General features: G+C 46.8%; 1 protein-coding gene across 1 annotated transcript in view; it reads right to left on the bottom strand.

Annotated features, from left to right (window-relative positions):
• Positions 1-334: 334 nt before the first annotated feature.
• Positions 335-17616, bottom strand: part of LOC115075943 (phospholipase A2 inhibitor and Ly6/PLAUR domain-containing protein-like) — a 39240-nt gene continuing 21958 nt past the window's right edge. Inside the window, exons 4-5 of the mRNA XM_029576919.1 lie at positions 17424-17570; positions 335-674 (exon numbers count right to left, since the gene is read on the bottom strand). Of these exons, the coding sequence (XP_029432779.1) occupies positions 556-674; positions 17424-17570 (266 nt within the window). The 3' untranslated portion in view covers positions 335-555. The remainder of the gene's footprint in view (positions 675-17423; positions 17571-17616) is intronic.

Below are 17616 nucleotides of genomic sequence, written 5' to 3' on the forward strand. Positions count from 1 at the left end.
TTTTGGTCGTTCGACCCCCGTCGGGGTTGCGACCCACAGGGTGAGAACCGCTGTTCTAGAGCCTGCCTTCTGTTGAAAGAGGCTCACCTCCTGAGCTTGGAGACCTTGGAGGCATTTACATTTCTCTATCATATTTCCCCTATCTCGCCTTTCCCCTAAGGTATACAGATGTGCAGCTACAGATATACTAGTTGCAGCTACTTTGCATGAATAAAGGAAAGAATGAATAAATGTGGAGAAATTCTTTTTCGTGTTATCTTTTTAATGTGCAGCCTCTTGGCACAGCCTTATTATATACTGAAAAGTAGACATAGCATAACAATCTTTTCTTAAATTCTTTTCACTTGCATATTTTTAATACTTGAGTACAGGATTTAAAGTAAAGCTGTACAGATCTTGGAAGCCTCCAGGAACTGAGGCTTTAAACATAGTTAAGGTTCAGCCAGAATTGGTCATTGCACAGAGCTTGACCTTTTCTATTCAAAGTAATTGTGAAGGGAAAGAAAAAGCAGTATTGGATCAAAACATAGGATTTGATTGATGCTTCCCACTGTGTTACTTGCAAGTGGTATGGACATCTGTCAAGGAGGTAGTTGCTACAGTTAGGTTAAAATCACGCTCGCAGGCTCCAGTGGTAACGCATCCTTTCCAGGCAGCTTTTTTAAATGGGAGGTCTGTAGACAGAGAAAAATCACAGCTTATTTTCAGGGCAATTCTTTTCCTTGTGTCCATCTGTGCAGTAAGAGCCCATCTGCTGTAGAGCATTTGTGCACATAAGTGCATGCACAGAGAGTAATGCTAGTATTTTTTAAACTGTATTGTGGAAACTGTACCTGTAGTCATATATCTTTTCAATGCAAAAAAACAAATGCATACTTTCTTAATCCATTTTATAACATAGACACTTTTTTACGCATGAAATAATTGTGACATTGCTCAAATAAACACCCTGAACTAAGTATGTATCTGTATATCCCATTTTTAAAATGCTTTCACTCATGTGTAGACTCACCAGTTTGCTGATACATTCACTCCTTCACTCAGTCCTTCTCCATTTCACTTAGATCCTCTCGCCCTTCAACTTAAGTCCCCATCAGTTTACCCAGACCTTCCACTCATAAACTGCTGACAACTGGCAAGTCCAATTTCATTTGCACAAATCGCTTAGCAGAAGTGAAAGTGTATGAATAAGTTTGGTAGTGCATACATGTATATCTTTTACAAAATAGCAACTACTGTGCATACTTCTGAATACTACCCCGCAAAACCACCCCTTATTTTCCGCAGGAAAATGTACACTCAAATCCAAAAATATACACATACTCTTGACATTTATAAAATTGCATGCAGAATCTTTTTGAAAATTACATCCTTAGGGGCATATTTTCAAAACCGCTGGGGTAGATTTTAAATACTTGCGAGATCGCGTACTTTTGTTCACGCAGCAGGCGCGAACAAAAGTACGCTGGATTCTATAAGATACGTGCGTATCTTATAAAATCCGGGGTCGGCGCGCGCAAGGGGGTGCACATTTGTGCAACCTGCGCGCGCCGAGCCAGCACGAGCTGCCTGTTCCCTCCGAGGGAGGCCGCTCCGATTTCGGAGCGGCCTCGGAGGGAACTTTCCTTCGCCCTCCCCCCACCTTCCCCTCCCTTCCCCTCCCTAACCCACCCCCCCCGGCCCTATCTAAACCCCCCTCTACCTTTGTCGGCAAAGTTACGCCTGCTGTCCGGTCCCGGGGGCTGATCCGGAGGCCTCGACCACGCCCCTGGGCCCGCCCCCGAAACGCCACGTTGTTTTGGGAACGCCCCCGGACACGCCCCCTCCCGCCCCTTTTCGAAAGCCCCGGGACTTACGCGCGCCGGCGGCCTATGCAAAATAAGCGCGCCGGTGCGCACGGGCCTTTTAAAATCCGCCCCTATGCGCGCATATCCAGGCTGATTTATGCGAGTAAGGGGGGTTACGCGCGCCGGACCTATTATCAAAAGGCCCGGTGGTGCGTGTAAAGCCCCGGGACGTGCGTATGTCCTGGGGCTCGAAAAAAGGGGCGGGGCGGTCTAGGGGCAGGGAGGAGTGTGACCGAAGCCTCCAGGCACAGCGGACATTTGCTGCTGTGCCTGTGATCGTGGACCGGCCGTCGGCCGGTGCGAGCAACCTACTCCTTCCCGGATGCAGGCGCAACTTATAAAATAAAGGTGGGGGGGATTTAGGTAGGGCTGGGGGGTGGGTTAGATAGGGGAAGGGAGGGGAAGGTGGCTCAAGTGCAAGAGGTCGCTCCCGGACCCCCGCTGGAGTTTTGGCAAGTCTTAGTGGGGGTCAGGAGGCCCCCCAAGCTGGCCAAAAGTCCCTGGGGGTCCAGCGGTGGTCCGGGTGCGATCTCCTGCTCTCGTGACGTTGGGGGACCGGAACCAAAATGGCGCCGGCGCTACCTTTGCCCTGTCAGGGCAAAGGTAGCGCCGGCGCCATTTCTATTAACGCAGCCGTGGCCCGAGAGTGGAAGATCACACCGGGACCTCCCCACTGGACCCCAGGTAATTTAAAGCATTTTGGGGGTTCGGGAGGGTGGGGGATTTATTTTAAAGGGTCAGGTGGGTTTTAGGGTTGTTTTAGTGTGCCGGTTTTTCCCGCCCTCCCCCTTCCCCTCCCCCGATTTACGATTTTTGATGATAAATCGGGGGAATTCCTATTGTATCGCGTCTCTAACGATTTTTGACGATTTAAAATATATCGGACGATTTTTTAAATCGTCAAAAACCGATTCACATCCCTACTGGACAGAGGATGGTCAGGCACAGCTTTTCAGGTTAGGTACATGTGCTGCAGTGCTTATATTATCTGGAACATTGGAGGAAGTTGGAGCTGCTGCAAGGCTTTCAATTGCTTTTATTCATCTTGCCATTCACTGAGAAAATTTGGAAACCCAAGCAAAGGCAGGTTTACTTTCAAAAACAATAGCATTTCCATCAACTCTGGTGCCAGCCTTGAGCGGTGAGTGCTCATGATATCCCCTGTCATTGAAAAGACATGTTCACTGGGCACACTGGTTGGTGCACATGACAGATATCGCTGAGCCATTTTGGCTAGGTGTGGTCAGACAGTGGACTTGTGTGCCCAATATGTCAGCGGATCTATCTGCATGTTCTCTGTCGGCTCTGAGAGATAACGTGTCACTGACAGCTGTGCTGGTGTCTCCTTTGCTTGGATGGGCTGAGAGTCACTCATGCCAGCTACTTTGTCTCGCCCGTCGCACAACAGATGATTCTTTATGGGCAGCATGCCTTTGGCGTTCTGAAGTGGAGGAGGAGGTACTATATGTCGCTGACACAGTGCTGCTCCTGCTTGGGCTAGCAGCACAACTCTCTGAAGTGCCCGCTGTTTCCACCTCTGTTTCACACCTAATCTGTCTCTGCCTATGGCGCTCCTGTTCATGGACTTTTGCTAACAGCAGGTCCTTCACCAATAAGAGACAATCGTACTGTAGGGCGAGTTTCCCTTTCACACGGGGATCACAGACTGTGGCGAGCATGTATGTGTTCTGTTCTGTTAAAGGCCTTAATCTCTCTTTCACCTGCTGTTGCAAAACGTCCAGACAATGCAGCACCTCAACTGTCATTCCCTCTTCCTGTTTAAAGGCCTCCAAATGTTCATCCAGGAAATTAACTATAGAGATGATGTCAGCCAAGGTGGCACTTCTGGAACTCAGCTCCTCCGTGACATCCTTGAAGGGCTGCAGGATTTTTACCAGCTGACTCATGACTAACCAATCGTGATGCCCTACAGGATTCTGCACACCTATGTCCATTGTACTAGAAAGTTCATGAAGGGGTGTCTGCAGCTCCACTAACCTCTCGAGCATCATAAAGGTGGAATTCCACCGGGTGGCAATGTCTTGAATGAGACGCTTGTGAGGCATATCCAAATCAGTCTGCTTTTGATGGAGCTGCACCGCCTTCACACTTCTGTGGAAGTGCGCTGCTATGACCTGCACTTCTGTATTAACCTATTTAGTTATTCATTCTTTGTCACTGGAATCCAACCCCAGAGCTGACTTCACTACCAAGTGCAGAGTGTGTGCAAAACATTGGATGTTCTTAAAGCGCCCGTCGTTTATTGCCTTAACCATGTTTGCAGCATTGTCTGTGACAAAAAACCCTGCCTGAGGATTCCTGTCTCACTGGTGTAATTGCCAGCCCTCCACCATCTGTCTGATGCATGCTAGAATATTGGCTGCGGTATGGGCCTGGTCCGTCAGGTGGGTGTGCAGTAAAGCCCACCTCCACCCTGATACTTGTTCAGTAATAGAGCTGCTGGCTGCCCCTGCCTCAGCCAGGTCCCACCAGTGTGCAGCATTCATGGCAGTCCAGATATCGCAGGTGAAATGCACTCTCCCCTCTGCCTTAGCTAGCAGCGCTTGCATGCGACTGTGACACTGCTTGTACAGGCTGGGGATGACCTTTCTGCTAAATGTGGTTCTGGAGGGGACTTTGTAATTTGGAACTACAACCTTCAGATAACGCTTGAAACCCACCTTCTCAACTAACTGCAAGGACTGGTCATCAAGGGCAATCATTTCCCCAATGCTCCTAGTTACAAACTTTAGAGGCTGCCTGCCTCCTACCCCGGTATAACGTTACCGCACCTCCACTCCATTTCCTCCATGGTGGGTTGTTGCTTCTGCCACATGTCAGGGGTTTGCTGGTCTGCCACCTGACTGCTAGAAGGGGATGAGGGCGTGGGCTGACTCTGCTGCTTTTGAACCACTTTAAGCTGCATGGAAGGGGTCCTCTGACTGGTACTGCCACATCCTCAGAAGCAGTAATCTTGTTTGGGTTTTGCCTCTTCATATGATGCGTCATGGCCAAAATTAGATAAATGTCCCATTTGCTTGCCTCTGCTAATATCCCTGGCACAGTAATTACACTGAGCAAAACGCGGGTCATCCATCACTTTAAAGTGGCTCCAGATCGCAGATGTCTTTCGTGATCCTCCTTCTCTAAAGCCTTGGGGGTGGATGTTGGCACTGGAGCTGAGGTAGTGGGTGCACCCTGAGAAGCAATGCCAGGGGCCTCAGTCACCCTCTGTGCCTGCGCTGACTGCTCTTCCTCCTCATCATCATCAGTTTCATCTCTCCCCTGCTGCACTGAAGTGGAGGCTAAGACAGGACTAACTGATCCTCCTAAAGCTTTGTCAGCTAAAAACAGGAGTACCTCAAGGCTCCGCGTTATCAGCTACTCTTTTTAATATTTATTTACTTCCACTGTGTCATCTTTTAACTGGTCTTAGTCTAAATTATTTTATTTATGCAGACGACATTCAAATTTTATTTCCAATTGAAAATGGTTTAGATTCGACCTTTAAACTAGTTGACATGTATCTTAATATTATTAAACAACTTTAACACAAATGAAACTGATTTTAAACTTAGAGAAGTCTGTTTTTATGGTTTTAGATCGAAAAAACGTGAACTCAGAAAAGAAAATTGTGACACTGAATGATACAACCAGTTATAAACTAGTAGATACAACCAGGAATCTGGGATTAATTATAGATTATGAATTGAATTTTAAGGCACATATCTCCAAGAAAGTTAAAGAGGGGTTTAGCAAGTTGATGATCCTAAAATGGTTGAAACCATTTCTCTCTAGGGATAATTTCAGAACAATACTTCAAGCTTTATTATTAACCGGATTCGATTACTGTAACTCCACTATGCTAGGACTTCAAAAGCAACATTCCACCCCCTACAGGTTTCTTCAAAATACAGCAGCTCGCATTCTTTCAAATACTAGAAAAATCAACCACATTACTCCAGTTTTAAAGGAATTACACTGGTTACCAGTTGAAAGTAGAATAAATTATAAGGCCTTATGTATTATTCATAAAATATTATATAGTGACATGTGTGCTTGGTTAAATTCCACTATAAAACTACATGTCCCTCAACGCAATCTAAGGTCTGCAAATAAAGCCCTTTTTACAGTTCCAACAGTCAGGTCTGCACATCTAAGTGAAGTTAGAGCACGTGCAATCTCTATCGATGGGCCGACCCTTTGGAACAAACTGCCTCAAGAGCTACGATTGCAGGAAAATTTGAAGAGGTTTAAGAAAGATCTTAAAACATGGCTTTTTAGACAAACTTTTGAAATGGTCATTGAAGGTTAATCCAGGCCTTTTATATGATCATATTTGTTTTGCTTTTAGTCTGTCCTTATCTTTTAATATTAATTTTAGTTCTATTTTAAATAGTTGATTTTAAGTGATATTGTATTTTTCTGTTTTTCCTTTTATCATGTTCTTCTGTTTTCTTTTTATCATGTTCTTAAAATGTGATTAATGTAAACCGCAGAGATAGAACTTGTTTCTGTGCAACGGTATATAAGAACTGTACAAATAAATAAATAAATAAATATTACTTCTTCCGTTTCAGATGAGAATCCCACACAAGATGATTCTTCATCTGAATCAGAAGCAAACAGTGCGCTACATTGTCAATGCTAAGTGTTAGTCGAGACTTCTGTCCCCCTGCTGCTTTTGGGTGTCGACATTTTGTCTGGCATGACTCAGCCTCCCCTTCCCTCACCTCCAAAACTACAGGGCCAGAAACAGGTGGTGGCGATGGCGATGCATCATGGTTAGATTTCATTTTTTTCTGGATGGAACTGCCTGCCCCTACAAAGGGTTTAGATTGCGACAGGTGCCTTTTTAAATTTAATGGGGGAGAGTGACACTAGTGTCTTTTGATGTGCCTCCTCTGCCAGTCCCAATCACTCGACTACATCTAGCGTTCCCTGACATTATGGATTTAATGTCACTGCCTAATGCCTACCGGCTGCCCACTGTCACAGTGCCTTACTATGCACTAATGTAATGTATGTGGTGTGCACACACACGCAGCTTGCTTGTAAGCACAAAAGAGGCAGACTGGGGATTTCACTGCACAGAGTTCAGTCTGTTAAACTACCCACTGCCCACTGTCACGGTGCCGTGCTGTGCACTAATGTAACGTATGTGGTGTGCCTACACACGCAGCTTGCTTGTAAGCACAAAAGAGGCAGACTGGGGATTTCACTGCACAGACCGTCCCAATAATAAAGTTCAGTCTGTTAAACTACCCACTGCCCACTGAAGCCCAGTGCACAGAGAGACTGAGTGAGTTGTATTAAACAAACTCAGTTTAAAAAAGCTGGAATTGTTGGCACAGCAGGAAAAATGGATGAAATATATTTTCCAATGCAAATTCTAACCAAAATTGAATATATCTCTCCCAGCCACACACCAAAATCGTGCTTGCTTGCAGCCTAGCCCAGAGGGTGAATGAAAAAAAATGGCACTGCTAGCAGCTTCTCTCCCTGCACAGAGAGACCGTCTCAGATCACCTAAATTTACATCATCTCCCAATGATGTAAATATTATAAGTTTTTATAGCTATTTTGGTTCTTCTCCACTCTCTCCTCTTTACTTCGATTCAGTTCTCTACTCTTAGTCCCTCCCTTCTCCAGCCTTTCTCTTCTCCCCTTTTCTTGCCTGCTCCCCTCGCCCACACCCCGTTAAATGTATTTCCTTTCTTTGAGTTCATTGTAAACCAGCGTGATGTGTTCTACGAATGTCGGTATATTAAAAGTTCATAAATAAATAAATAGATAAATAATAAACTGCTTAAAAGAAACACAAACAGGGCTAGCTGGCACAGACACTGCAGCCAAATTAAGAATAAAAAGCTTTTTTTCTCTTTCTTAACTAGCCAAAATTGCTCTCAGTGCAGCCTCCTTCCACAAAGCCAACCTCCCCACACCACCCCAGCAAAGAAAGTGTGTGGCATGCCTCGTGCTGATGTATATGTAGTGCTGGGTCATCAGTAAAATAGTCACAGAGCACTGAATGCATTCAGTGCATTTCACTAAATGTCAACGCTGATACGCTGCACTCCGGTATCCGTGCCAACCTGTCCGACCCTTTCCTGTGATTCACACTGACTCACAGGAACGGGTCGGACACGTTGGCACGGAGCGCTGACATTTTGTGAAATGATTGCAAATGGCAGCGAAGAAAAGCGCATGCGCCGTGCAACGTATTAAACGGATGATAAGTTATATTCATGGGGAGTCGCGATGCGTTTCACCCTCCCACGAATACAACGAATATCGACATATATGTTGTGGATCGCCGATACAGCGAAAAGGAATGCACACCCCGTATTCAATACAGACACACGGACACACTAAATAAAATACACTAAAGCTTACTTCTCCCCAATACTTTTATGTTTTAAAAATTTCCCCAGGCAGTACTTACTGATTCTTTTCAGCCACCAGCAAAGTGATCCTTTCCTTTCAGTGCTCCCACTGGATAGTGGGAATGCTAGAAAATGGAAACTTGTATTCGACTATTCTCTGATCAGATCCTGGTTTCTTTAAGTTAGGTTTAATTACAGCCTTTTTTAGCGGGATTAGCAGTATCCCTTGGGTTAGCATGGCATTTATGATGGTGGTTAGTCAGGGGGGCCTAAGTCTTATTTCAGGGCACAGATAAATTGGAGGGGGGGAGCATCAAAAGGGAAATGGATCAAATGATCTTCTGGAGGATCTACTCTACCATTTTTGGAGACATGGCCCTTAACTTGGATAGTGGGATACAGTTTAGAGGGAGTTGAATTGATATTATTGAGGTTGAAGGAGAAGTATCTGTGGTACTTAAGTCATTTCTCCTTGGGAGAGTAAGTGGGAAGGATGTCTGACAATGAAGGAGTCTGTATTTAGGTAACTGTATTTGTTAATTAAAATAAAAAAGCTGGACTTCCGGGATGACATCACTGGGGTCGGCAGCGTAGTCAGCTCGCTCCAGACCCCCCTCCCCTCCATCAGAAGCCATTCTCCCCGAAAAAATGTGATCCCCCCTTTTTTTGGATGGGAGGCTGATCAGCCTGTCTGGGGCTGGCCGTTTCGCCGTGATTTGCAGTGAAAACAAAGCTTCTGAGGCCGGCAAGCAGACAAAAAGCAGCGCGGCCCTCCCCGCAGCATCGGTGACTCAGGCTCAGGCTCCCTCCCTTTGAATCGGTGGCCATCCTCCCTACCTTCTCAAGCATCTGGCTTTTGGATCCATGGGGATTTTAGAGGACGCCTAGGGCTTCGGATTTGCCACGTTTGGGGCGGAATTGAGCGCGTCCGGGGCCCGTAATGTGCCATAGATCAGCGCGATCTTCTCAGCATCACCACAGTGTGGCCAAGATGGCAGCCGCGACCGCGGGAGACCACACAGCCCCGATAGCAGAAGTCTCGGAGGAGGCCCTGTGTAGGATATCAGCAAAGGTGGCTGAAATGGTGGATGCCAGGCTCCTCAAAATTCAAACCTCCATAGAAGATGATGTAAATGCTGTTGAGGGGCAGGCTAAAAGGCTGGATGAAGTGGAGCACAGGCTGTCTGATCAGGAGGACAGGCTGCATGTGGTGGAAAGGCAAGTACAAGTGCTCTCAATGCAGAACTCTTCATTGCTAGACCGGAAGATCAAGAGAATAGGAACCGCCACAATAATCTTAAACTAATTGGCCTTCCTGAATCAGTACCAGACCAGGAGCTGTAGGATCTTATTGAAACTTGGCTGCCCAGCCAGTTGGGCCTGACCCTGAACACTGGCCACCTGCGCTGTGAAAGATTGCACAGACTGGGACCGCCTAGAGCCGACGCTAATAAACCACGGCCGGTGAGGCCAGAATTCTTAACTGGTCACACAAGATTCAGCTTATGCGAGCCTTTAAGCAGCACACGGGAGTGGAGTACCAGGGGCACAGGATTCTGATGTTCCACGATTTCTCTGCCACCGTATCTGCACAACAGAAAGCCCTGTCTCCTGCCTGCACAGAGTTATACAAGAGGGGGATACCGTTTGCTTTTCGTTTTCCTGCCAAGCTACGAGTTCAACACAATGGTACTGTCCTCTTCTTCTGCAAAAAAGAAGATGCCAATTCCTTTATATCCTCGCTAGAGGCAGGCAATGTTACTTGAAGGGCAGAGGTGTCCTGGGTTTGCTTATGCCAGCGCCTCAGTTTTCTCGGCCCTTCCAACACAACACATAACTGACTGTCTTTGGCCCTTTATAGAGGGGTGAGCTGTTGTCTCTACATTGCCTCTGTTATCTAATTTTTTTATTTTTTCTCTTTTCAGATATCCGAGGGCTGACTCTGTTGGATGTTTAATTTTCCAAGTTCTCTTTAATCTGTTCTAACTACCTGAAGTTATCTGTGTAGCATTGGGGGGGGGGGGGGGGAGGGGAGGGATGCAAAGGGGGGGGGGGGGCGGAGGGAAGCCAGTGTGCCCCCCCAGGGATGCTGGGTACTTTCTGCCTTTTGAGGAGCAGGGAGTTCTGGGTTTGGATGGATCTGGTGTGTGTGGGGTATGTGTGCGTATGGCTGTGGTTTGTGTGTGCGAGTGCCACGTGCTAATTTCATGGAGTGCCCCTAGTCTTTCTATTATCCAAAAGCGTAAATAACCGATTCACATCTACCAGTTCTAGACCTCTCATGATTTTAAACACCTCTATCATATCCCCCCTCAGCCTTCTCTTCTCCAAGCTGAACAGCCCTAACCTCTTCAGCCTTTCCTCATAGGGGAGCTGTTCCATCCGGTTGGAAGGGAAGGCTCTGGCATGGGCCTCTCCCTTATGGGAACGTTCTGATCCCATCCTTTCCAAATTATCTGACTTCATTAGTCTGTTAAGCAGACCTTTGGAGACCCAGGTCGCATAGTCATAGTCTACTCCACCTCCACAAAGGGTCAAGAACCTTCTCCGAATGTACAGTGGATTTCGGACTTTGGCCACAGAGCTTGGGTGGCAAGAAGATTGTCTGCAAACCATCTTCCTAGATGGACTCTCTAGTGCTCTAAATGATGATCTTGCGGTCCATGAGACTCCTACGTCTCTAGAAGACCTGATCTCTCTTGCAGGTAGGATTGATCATCACCTCCGGCAAAGACGCCTAGAAGTAAAGGCTCCACGCCCTTCTACTGCACGCCCCACAAGTGCATCTCTCTCTCCAGGGAAGAACCCAGTGTTACCATCTTCTTCTACCATGGAACCTATGGAGGTGAATCGTGGGTGATCATCCCCAACCGAGAATCTCTGTCGGACGAAGGAGGGGCTTTGCCTTTACTGTGGCACTTCTGGACATCGTCTGCAGTGTTGCCCGATCCGTCCAGGAAACTGCAATGTCTGAGGCTGGCGGGGGGTTCCGAGCTTGGGCGCAACTGTTTCTGGCCCTCAACTCTTGTTTCCTGTAACCTTGGGCATTAAGGCCCACACCTTCACAACCACTGCTCCCATCGATACCGGAGCAAGCGGTAGCTTCATAATGGACGACATCGTCAAACTTCGGAAAATACCTCTTCATCCCCATGAGGTGAGTCTTCGTATTGCCTTCATTCAGGGGGAACATCTTCCAGGTCTTATTACTCACTAGACAGTGGCGATCCATCTCACTGTAGGTACTTTATATCAGGAGGAAACATCCTTCTACGTCCTAAATTGCTCTTCCTATCCAGTGATCCTGGGACTCCCCTGGTTCCAGGCCTACGAACCTCAGTTCGATTGGCAGTCCCTGCAGTTGATACAGTGGGGCATGAAATGCCTGAAGACTTGTCTGCATCTAGTATCCCCCGTGATACCTGTTTTGAAATTGGTTACACTTCCAGGATCACCTCCGCAGTACCTTACCCCCATTACGCAAGTTCAACTGTCATATTGAACTCCTGCCGAGCACCATGCCTCCCAAAGGCAGAACGTACCCGTTGTCTCAGCCTGAAACCCAGGCCATGTCAGAATATATTAAGGAGAATCTTGAAAAAGGGTTCATTCGTCCTTCTGATTCCCCCGCAGGAGCGCGGTTCTTCTTTGTGAAGACAAAGGACGGTGGACTCTGTCCTTGTATTAATTACAGGGGACTCAACGCAATAACCCATAAGGATCGTTACCCATTACCCCTGATCAGCGAGTTTTTCGACAGTCTGGAAGGGGCACAAATCTTCTCCAAACTGGATCTGAGAGGTGTGTACAATTTGGTACGCATTCAACCTGATGATATCTGGAAGACGGCGTTTAATACCAGAGATGGCCACTATGAATATGTGGTAATGCCTTTTGGGCTATGCAATGCTCCAGCCGTCTTTCAATGCCTCATGAATGAAATCTTCCGAGATCTCCTGTACAATTTTGTAGTCGTCTACCTCGACGACATCCTGATTTTTTCTAAAGATATAGAGTCACACCGTGAACACATTTGCATTGTTCTCCAGCATCTGAGGGAGAATCACCTGTACACAAAGCTAGAAAAATGCTTATTTGTGCAAAACCGCTTACCATTCCTGGGATGCATCTCTGATTGGGGATTCGCGATGGACCCAGAAAAGCTTCAGGGAATCTGTGACTGGCCTCAGCCAATAGGCCTCTGGGCGTTACAATGCTTCTTAGCATTCACTAATTATTACTGGCGCTTCATTGCAAACTACTCTTCGATAGTTGCCCCACTCACTGCTATGACTAGGAAGGGGGCCAACACCTGAGTTTGGATGCCGAAAGCTATTGCTGCCTTCCAGAGAATTAAAGAGGCCTTCAGCTCCGGTCCCTGTCTCTACCACCTTGATCCCAGGCATCCATTCATTGTGGAATTTGACGCTCCTGCAGTCGGTGCCGGAGCCGTCCTGAGTCAACATTCTCCAACAGGCAAGCTAATACCATGCTCGTTTTACTCTAAGTTTTCCCCACGGAGCAACGTTACACTGTTGGCGACCGCAAACTCCTTAAGGTCAAGTTGACACTTCAGGAGTGGCGCCCGTGGTTGGAAGGGGAGCAAAATAAGTCTAACATCTACAAGGACCACAAGAACCTCGAACATCTCAAAGAAGCCCAACTTCTGAACTCCCGTCAGGCCCTGTGGGCTTTGTTCTTCAAGAGGTTTAACTTCAACCTTTGCGTCCGTCCAGGTTCAAAAACTCACATGCTGATGCGCTCTCCAGATCCTTTGAGCCGGAGGATGTTCCAGAGGTCCACAGTTACATTATTGACCCTGCTTATATTACCCTGGCGGCTACTACCACAGTTCCAGTTGGGAAGACCGTCGTTCCCCCGCCGGTTACGTGAGTGTGTGTTAAGTGGGCTCACAATTCCAAAATGGCAGGCCACCCCGGTCGCGCCTGGACCTTGGAGATGCTGAGAAGGCATTACTGGTGGTCTACAAGATTCCTGAAACTACGTGGACTCATGTCCTACTTGTGCTCAGCAAAAGCACCTACGGGGAAGCCTTGAGACTTGCTTCAGCCTCTCCCAGCACCTACTGAACTGTGGTCCAGCATTTCTACAGATTTCATTACAGATCTGCCTGTTTCCCAGAACAACATGGTGATATTGGTCGTTATCGACCGCTTCTCGAAAATGGGACACTTTATCCCTCTACCAGGTCTTCCTTCAGCCCCAGAACTTGCTAGACTTTTTCTGAAAAATATCTTCTGTCTTCACGGACTCCCCAAGGGGATTGTGTCCGACCGGGTACCACAGTTTGCCAGCACGTATTGGCGTTCCTTTTGCCAAAAGTTCAATATTACCCTGAACTATACATCGGACTATCATCCTCAGGCGAATGGACAGGCCAAGAGGACCAATCGGACCTTGAAGACACTTTTAAGTTCCAACGTTAATGATTTGCAAGACAATTGGTCGGAGCTCCTCCCCTGGGCCGAGCTGTCGCACAACACTCATGTTGCAGCAGCCACCGACACATCTCCATTTGCAGTAGTCTTCAGACTGCAGCCCCGATTGCCTCTTCCTGTACCTTGGTTCCGTCTCCAGCGGCTCAATCCATGGCTCAAACCATTCACCACGTGTGGACCCGAGTAAAGGAGCGACTGGCGCAAGCTGCGGAACGCACCAAGCGTGCCTCTGATCTTCATAGATGACCTGCTCCACTCTTTCGTCCAGGCCAGAAAGTATGGTTGCTCGACACATCCGCTTAAGGCTACCCTCTCACCATCTGGCTCCCAAATACATAGGACCGTTTCTGATAGTCAGAAGAGTAGGAGATGTTTCCTATCAACTCCAGCTACCTCGTTCACTGGGTATCCACAACACGTTCCACGTGTCACTGTTGAAGCCATTGGTTCTCTCCTGGCCCTCTCGTAAAGACCCTCCTGCTCCACATATCTCTGCAGAGCCAGACACATCTCTCCAGGTAAGAGAAGTTCTCGATGTCCAGTGACGCCGAGATGAGTGGGAGTATCTCTTAGCCTGGGAGGGCTATGGGGCCGAAGAGAATTCGTGGGAACCATCTCGAACTATTCTCGATAAATACCTTCTGAAATCCTTCCATAGAATGAACCGCGTAGGGGGAGGCCTAGTAGAGGGGGGTACTGTTACGCACCCTGCCCGCGGCCGTCCCGAGCATGGGATCGCTCACTTGCATAGTTCCTTAGCGGGTCCTGGGACGACCTCCCTCGCGGTAGTTGCTAGCCCAGCTAGGCTCCAGTGTCCCGTGGTGGCAGTTGCCAGGCCTCACACCGAGGTTCGGCGTCTTCCTCCATGCTAGCCACGCCCATACTCGCATGCAGCCTGCCCCGATACTTGTAGGGCCGAGGGCGGGCCTGGGTTCCGTGGCACACCCTAATTGATCTACAATATAAGGAAGTTCCTGACTTCACTTCCTTGCCTTGGCAATCGGGTCAGATTGAATGTTAGATTGTCTTCACACTTGTTCCTAGTCTTGTTCCAGGAGCCTTCTGTTCCAGTTCCATTCCTGACTTGTTCCTTCATCCTCGTTCCTGAGTCCTGCCTGTTCCTGTGTTCGTCTATCTGCCTATGTATTCCCTGGTAGTACCCTCAGACTGACTTCTGGTACTGACCTCGGCTTGTTCCTGACCTTGGCAATCGGGTCAGCTTGAATGTTAGATTGTCTTCACGCTTGTTCCTAGTCTTGTTCCAGGAGCCTTCTGTTCCAGTTCCATTCCTGACTTGTTCCTTCATCCTCGTTCCTGAGTCCTGCCTGTTCCTGTGTTCGTCTATCTGCCTATGTATTCCCAGGAAGTACCCTCAGACTGACTTCTGGTACTGACCTTGGCTTGTTCCTGACATACCTGCCTGTCTGCCGCCTGTCTACGACCCCAGCTAGTTCCTGACTTGTTTGTCTTCCGCCTGCCTCAAGTGGGCCATAGATTAGGGCAAGTTTCAGTCTCACCCTAATCTATGGTCCACTTGATAATCAACTTGGCTTGTGAGGAACCTTTGAATTCAATAAAAGGTAGTCAGATTTGACTATTTGTTTGGCTGCAGCTAGATCAAGAGCTAGGAAGTAATGAAAGATGGGCAGGTTGTATGTTATACTTGGATACCTGGTGGACAACCTGAATGATGGTGACTGCATTGTCTTCTCCTATCCTGGACTCTGTGAGGCAAAGGATTTGGAGTTTAAATTCTTCAATTAGGTCTAGGATGAGGTAAGCTATGTTGTATGTGTATGGTATATTGAGCAAGCCAAGCATAAAGGGAAATGATTTGCTTGGGTTGATGTGGTTAATGGGGTGCAAAGTGATAGGTGGCTTGATTTTTGTGGGTGAAGTTTCCTCTTGCCTCATAATACCTTCAGAGGTAGAGTAACTTTCTTGTAGCATATTGGTGTGGAATTCTTATCTCCCTCTTCCCTCTCTGTGTCTGGATGTTATATCACTGCTGAAACACTTAAAAAGGTTTGAAAATTGTTTCACATTTTGAACATTTGAATGATTCTTCTCTTGTATCACAGTTAGAACATCCAAATGGTTTTCTTGCTAGGGAGGTGTATCACATTGAAAGACTTATATCACATTCAGGAACTTTGAATGTTTTTTCTGAGTGAGGGTTGTATTATCACTTCCAAATTTTAGAATGGGTTTACTCTGAGATTAGTATTACAGTTACAACTTTCAGAAGACCCCTTTTTAATTATGCATTGCCTCACATGTAGAACATTAAAATTATTACTCACTTTTGGACAGTGGAGCAACTTTTTGGACACTGAAAGAATGTTTAGGGGAGCAGAGCTTTGTAGTAGTCTTTTTTCTGCAAGTCTTTGCAAAGTTGTGCTCAGAGTTGCATACAAAGGAGCATACCCCTTAAAGGGGCCATCTCATCATGATGTTGGGAGGGATGGACCAGAGGAGGAGAGTCGGTAAGCTCTTGTTCACACTTTGATGCTGCAGGGGGTAAGGAAAGAGCTCGTGGGCAGTGTTAGTCGAGCCTTCCTTCTCTCCTACTGCTGCTATCTCTGGATCACTGGCCAAATGCCTTCCTTGCCTCTTAAAGGGGGCGCTCTCAACATGATAATGTCATGAGAGGTGAGGAAAAAAGGTTTACTAACTTTTTATGAAGGTATCATCCTCTCAATGAGGTACTCATGTGTCTGTAGTTGTATTAACTAAAACTGTGTAATGCTGAAGGAAGGATCCTCTTTCAATGCCCCATGGGTTGCATCCCTCTCTCTCTATCCCATTCACATAATGAATGTAATTTGAGAAAATGTTCATAAATGAGCCGATCCACATTGAAGTGGATACGGGGAAAGTTATATCTGTATTTTATAAACTGTGTGGTAGGAGCTGTTCAGTTTATAAAATACCATATATCTCTACCCTGCAAGTATGCACGTATATTTCATTCCTATTTTAGAAAAGCGCAAGCACATTTTTTATGTGCAAAGTAATTGTAATGAATTTGTAACTACTGCAGTTTACATGCAGAGACAGATATTTATAAAGTATGCAGGTACTTATAATCTGGGTGTACCAGGTCACCAGATCCTCCACCCTACTTCATCCTTGACGTCCCAACAAAAGACTGCAGACAAGAATCAAACGGGATTTCATATCTAAAAGCTTGCATAAAAGTTTGGACATTTATGCGCATTTAGGGGTCGATTTTAAAAGAAGCGCGTGTGGCAGACGTGCGCATGTTATAAAATCTGGGGTTGGCATATGCAAGGGGGTGCACACTGTCTTCCTCCGTTCCCTTCCCCCTAACCTAACCTCACCCCTTCTCCTAATCTTTCCCCCCTAGCCCTACTCTAACCCTCCTGACCTTTATTTTACATTTTGCGCCTGTCTCCGGGTACATGTCAGGTACACGCTTAACTTCCAATTTCATTCTTTTGAAAAATACCCCCTTTATGTCACTCCATTGCTTCTACGTTGTTCTCCAGCTCCAAGATCTGGCCCTGGGATCTAGTCCAATCTGATTAGATTTATGTGAGATATGATATTTGACACACAGAAACTGTTGCATACCTGACCATTTTTGAAAGGTTTCAGGGTGGATTTACAGCTTCCGCCTACATTTAGAAGATCAAAATTTTGATAATGGTTCTGTTCATTTTTGACTAGATAAGATTTTCATCAAACTGAGAACTGCAGTACTTTACCTGGTCTCCTTACTTCACCATACAACTCGCCACATTGTCCCTGATTCCCAGTGCACTTAATCTTCTCCTCCTTGGCGCACTTTGAAGAACCCTCAACATAGCAGGATGGGCACTCCAAGCCATTCAGCGTGGTGTTTCGTGCAGGAACTAAGAACCAAGAAGGAAAAGGATTTCAGCAAGACTCTTCTAGGAA

The sequence above is a fragment of the Rhinatrema bivittatum genome, chromosome 14, assembly GCF_901001135.1.
Source record: "Rhinatrema bivittatum chromosome 14, aRhiBiv1.1, whole genome shotgun sequence".
Lineage (NCBI taxonomy): Eukaryota > Metazoa > Chordata > Amphibia > Gymnophiona > Rhinatrematidae > Rhinatrema > Rhinatrema bivittatum.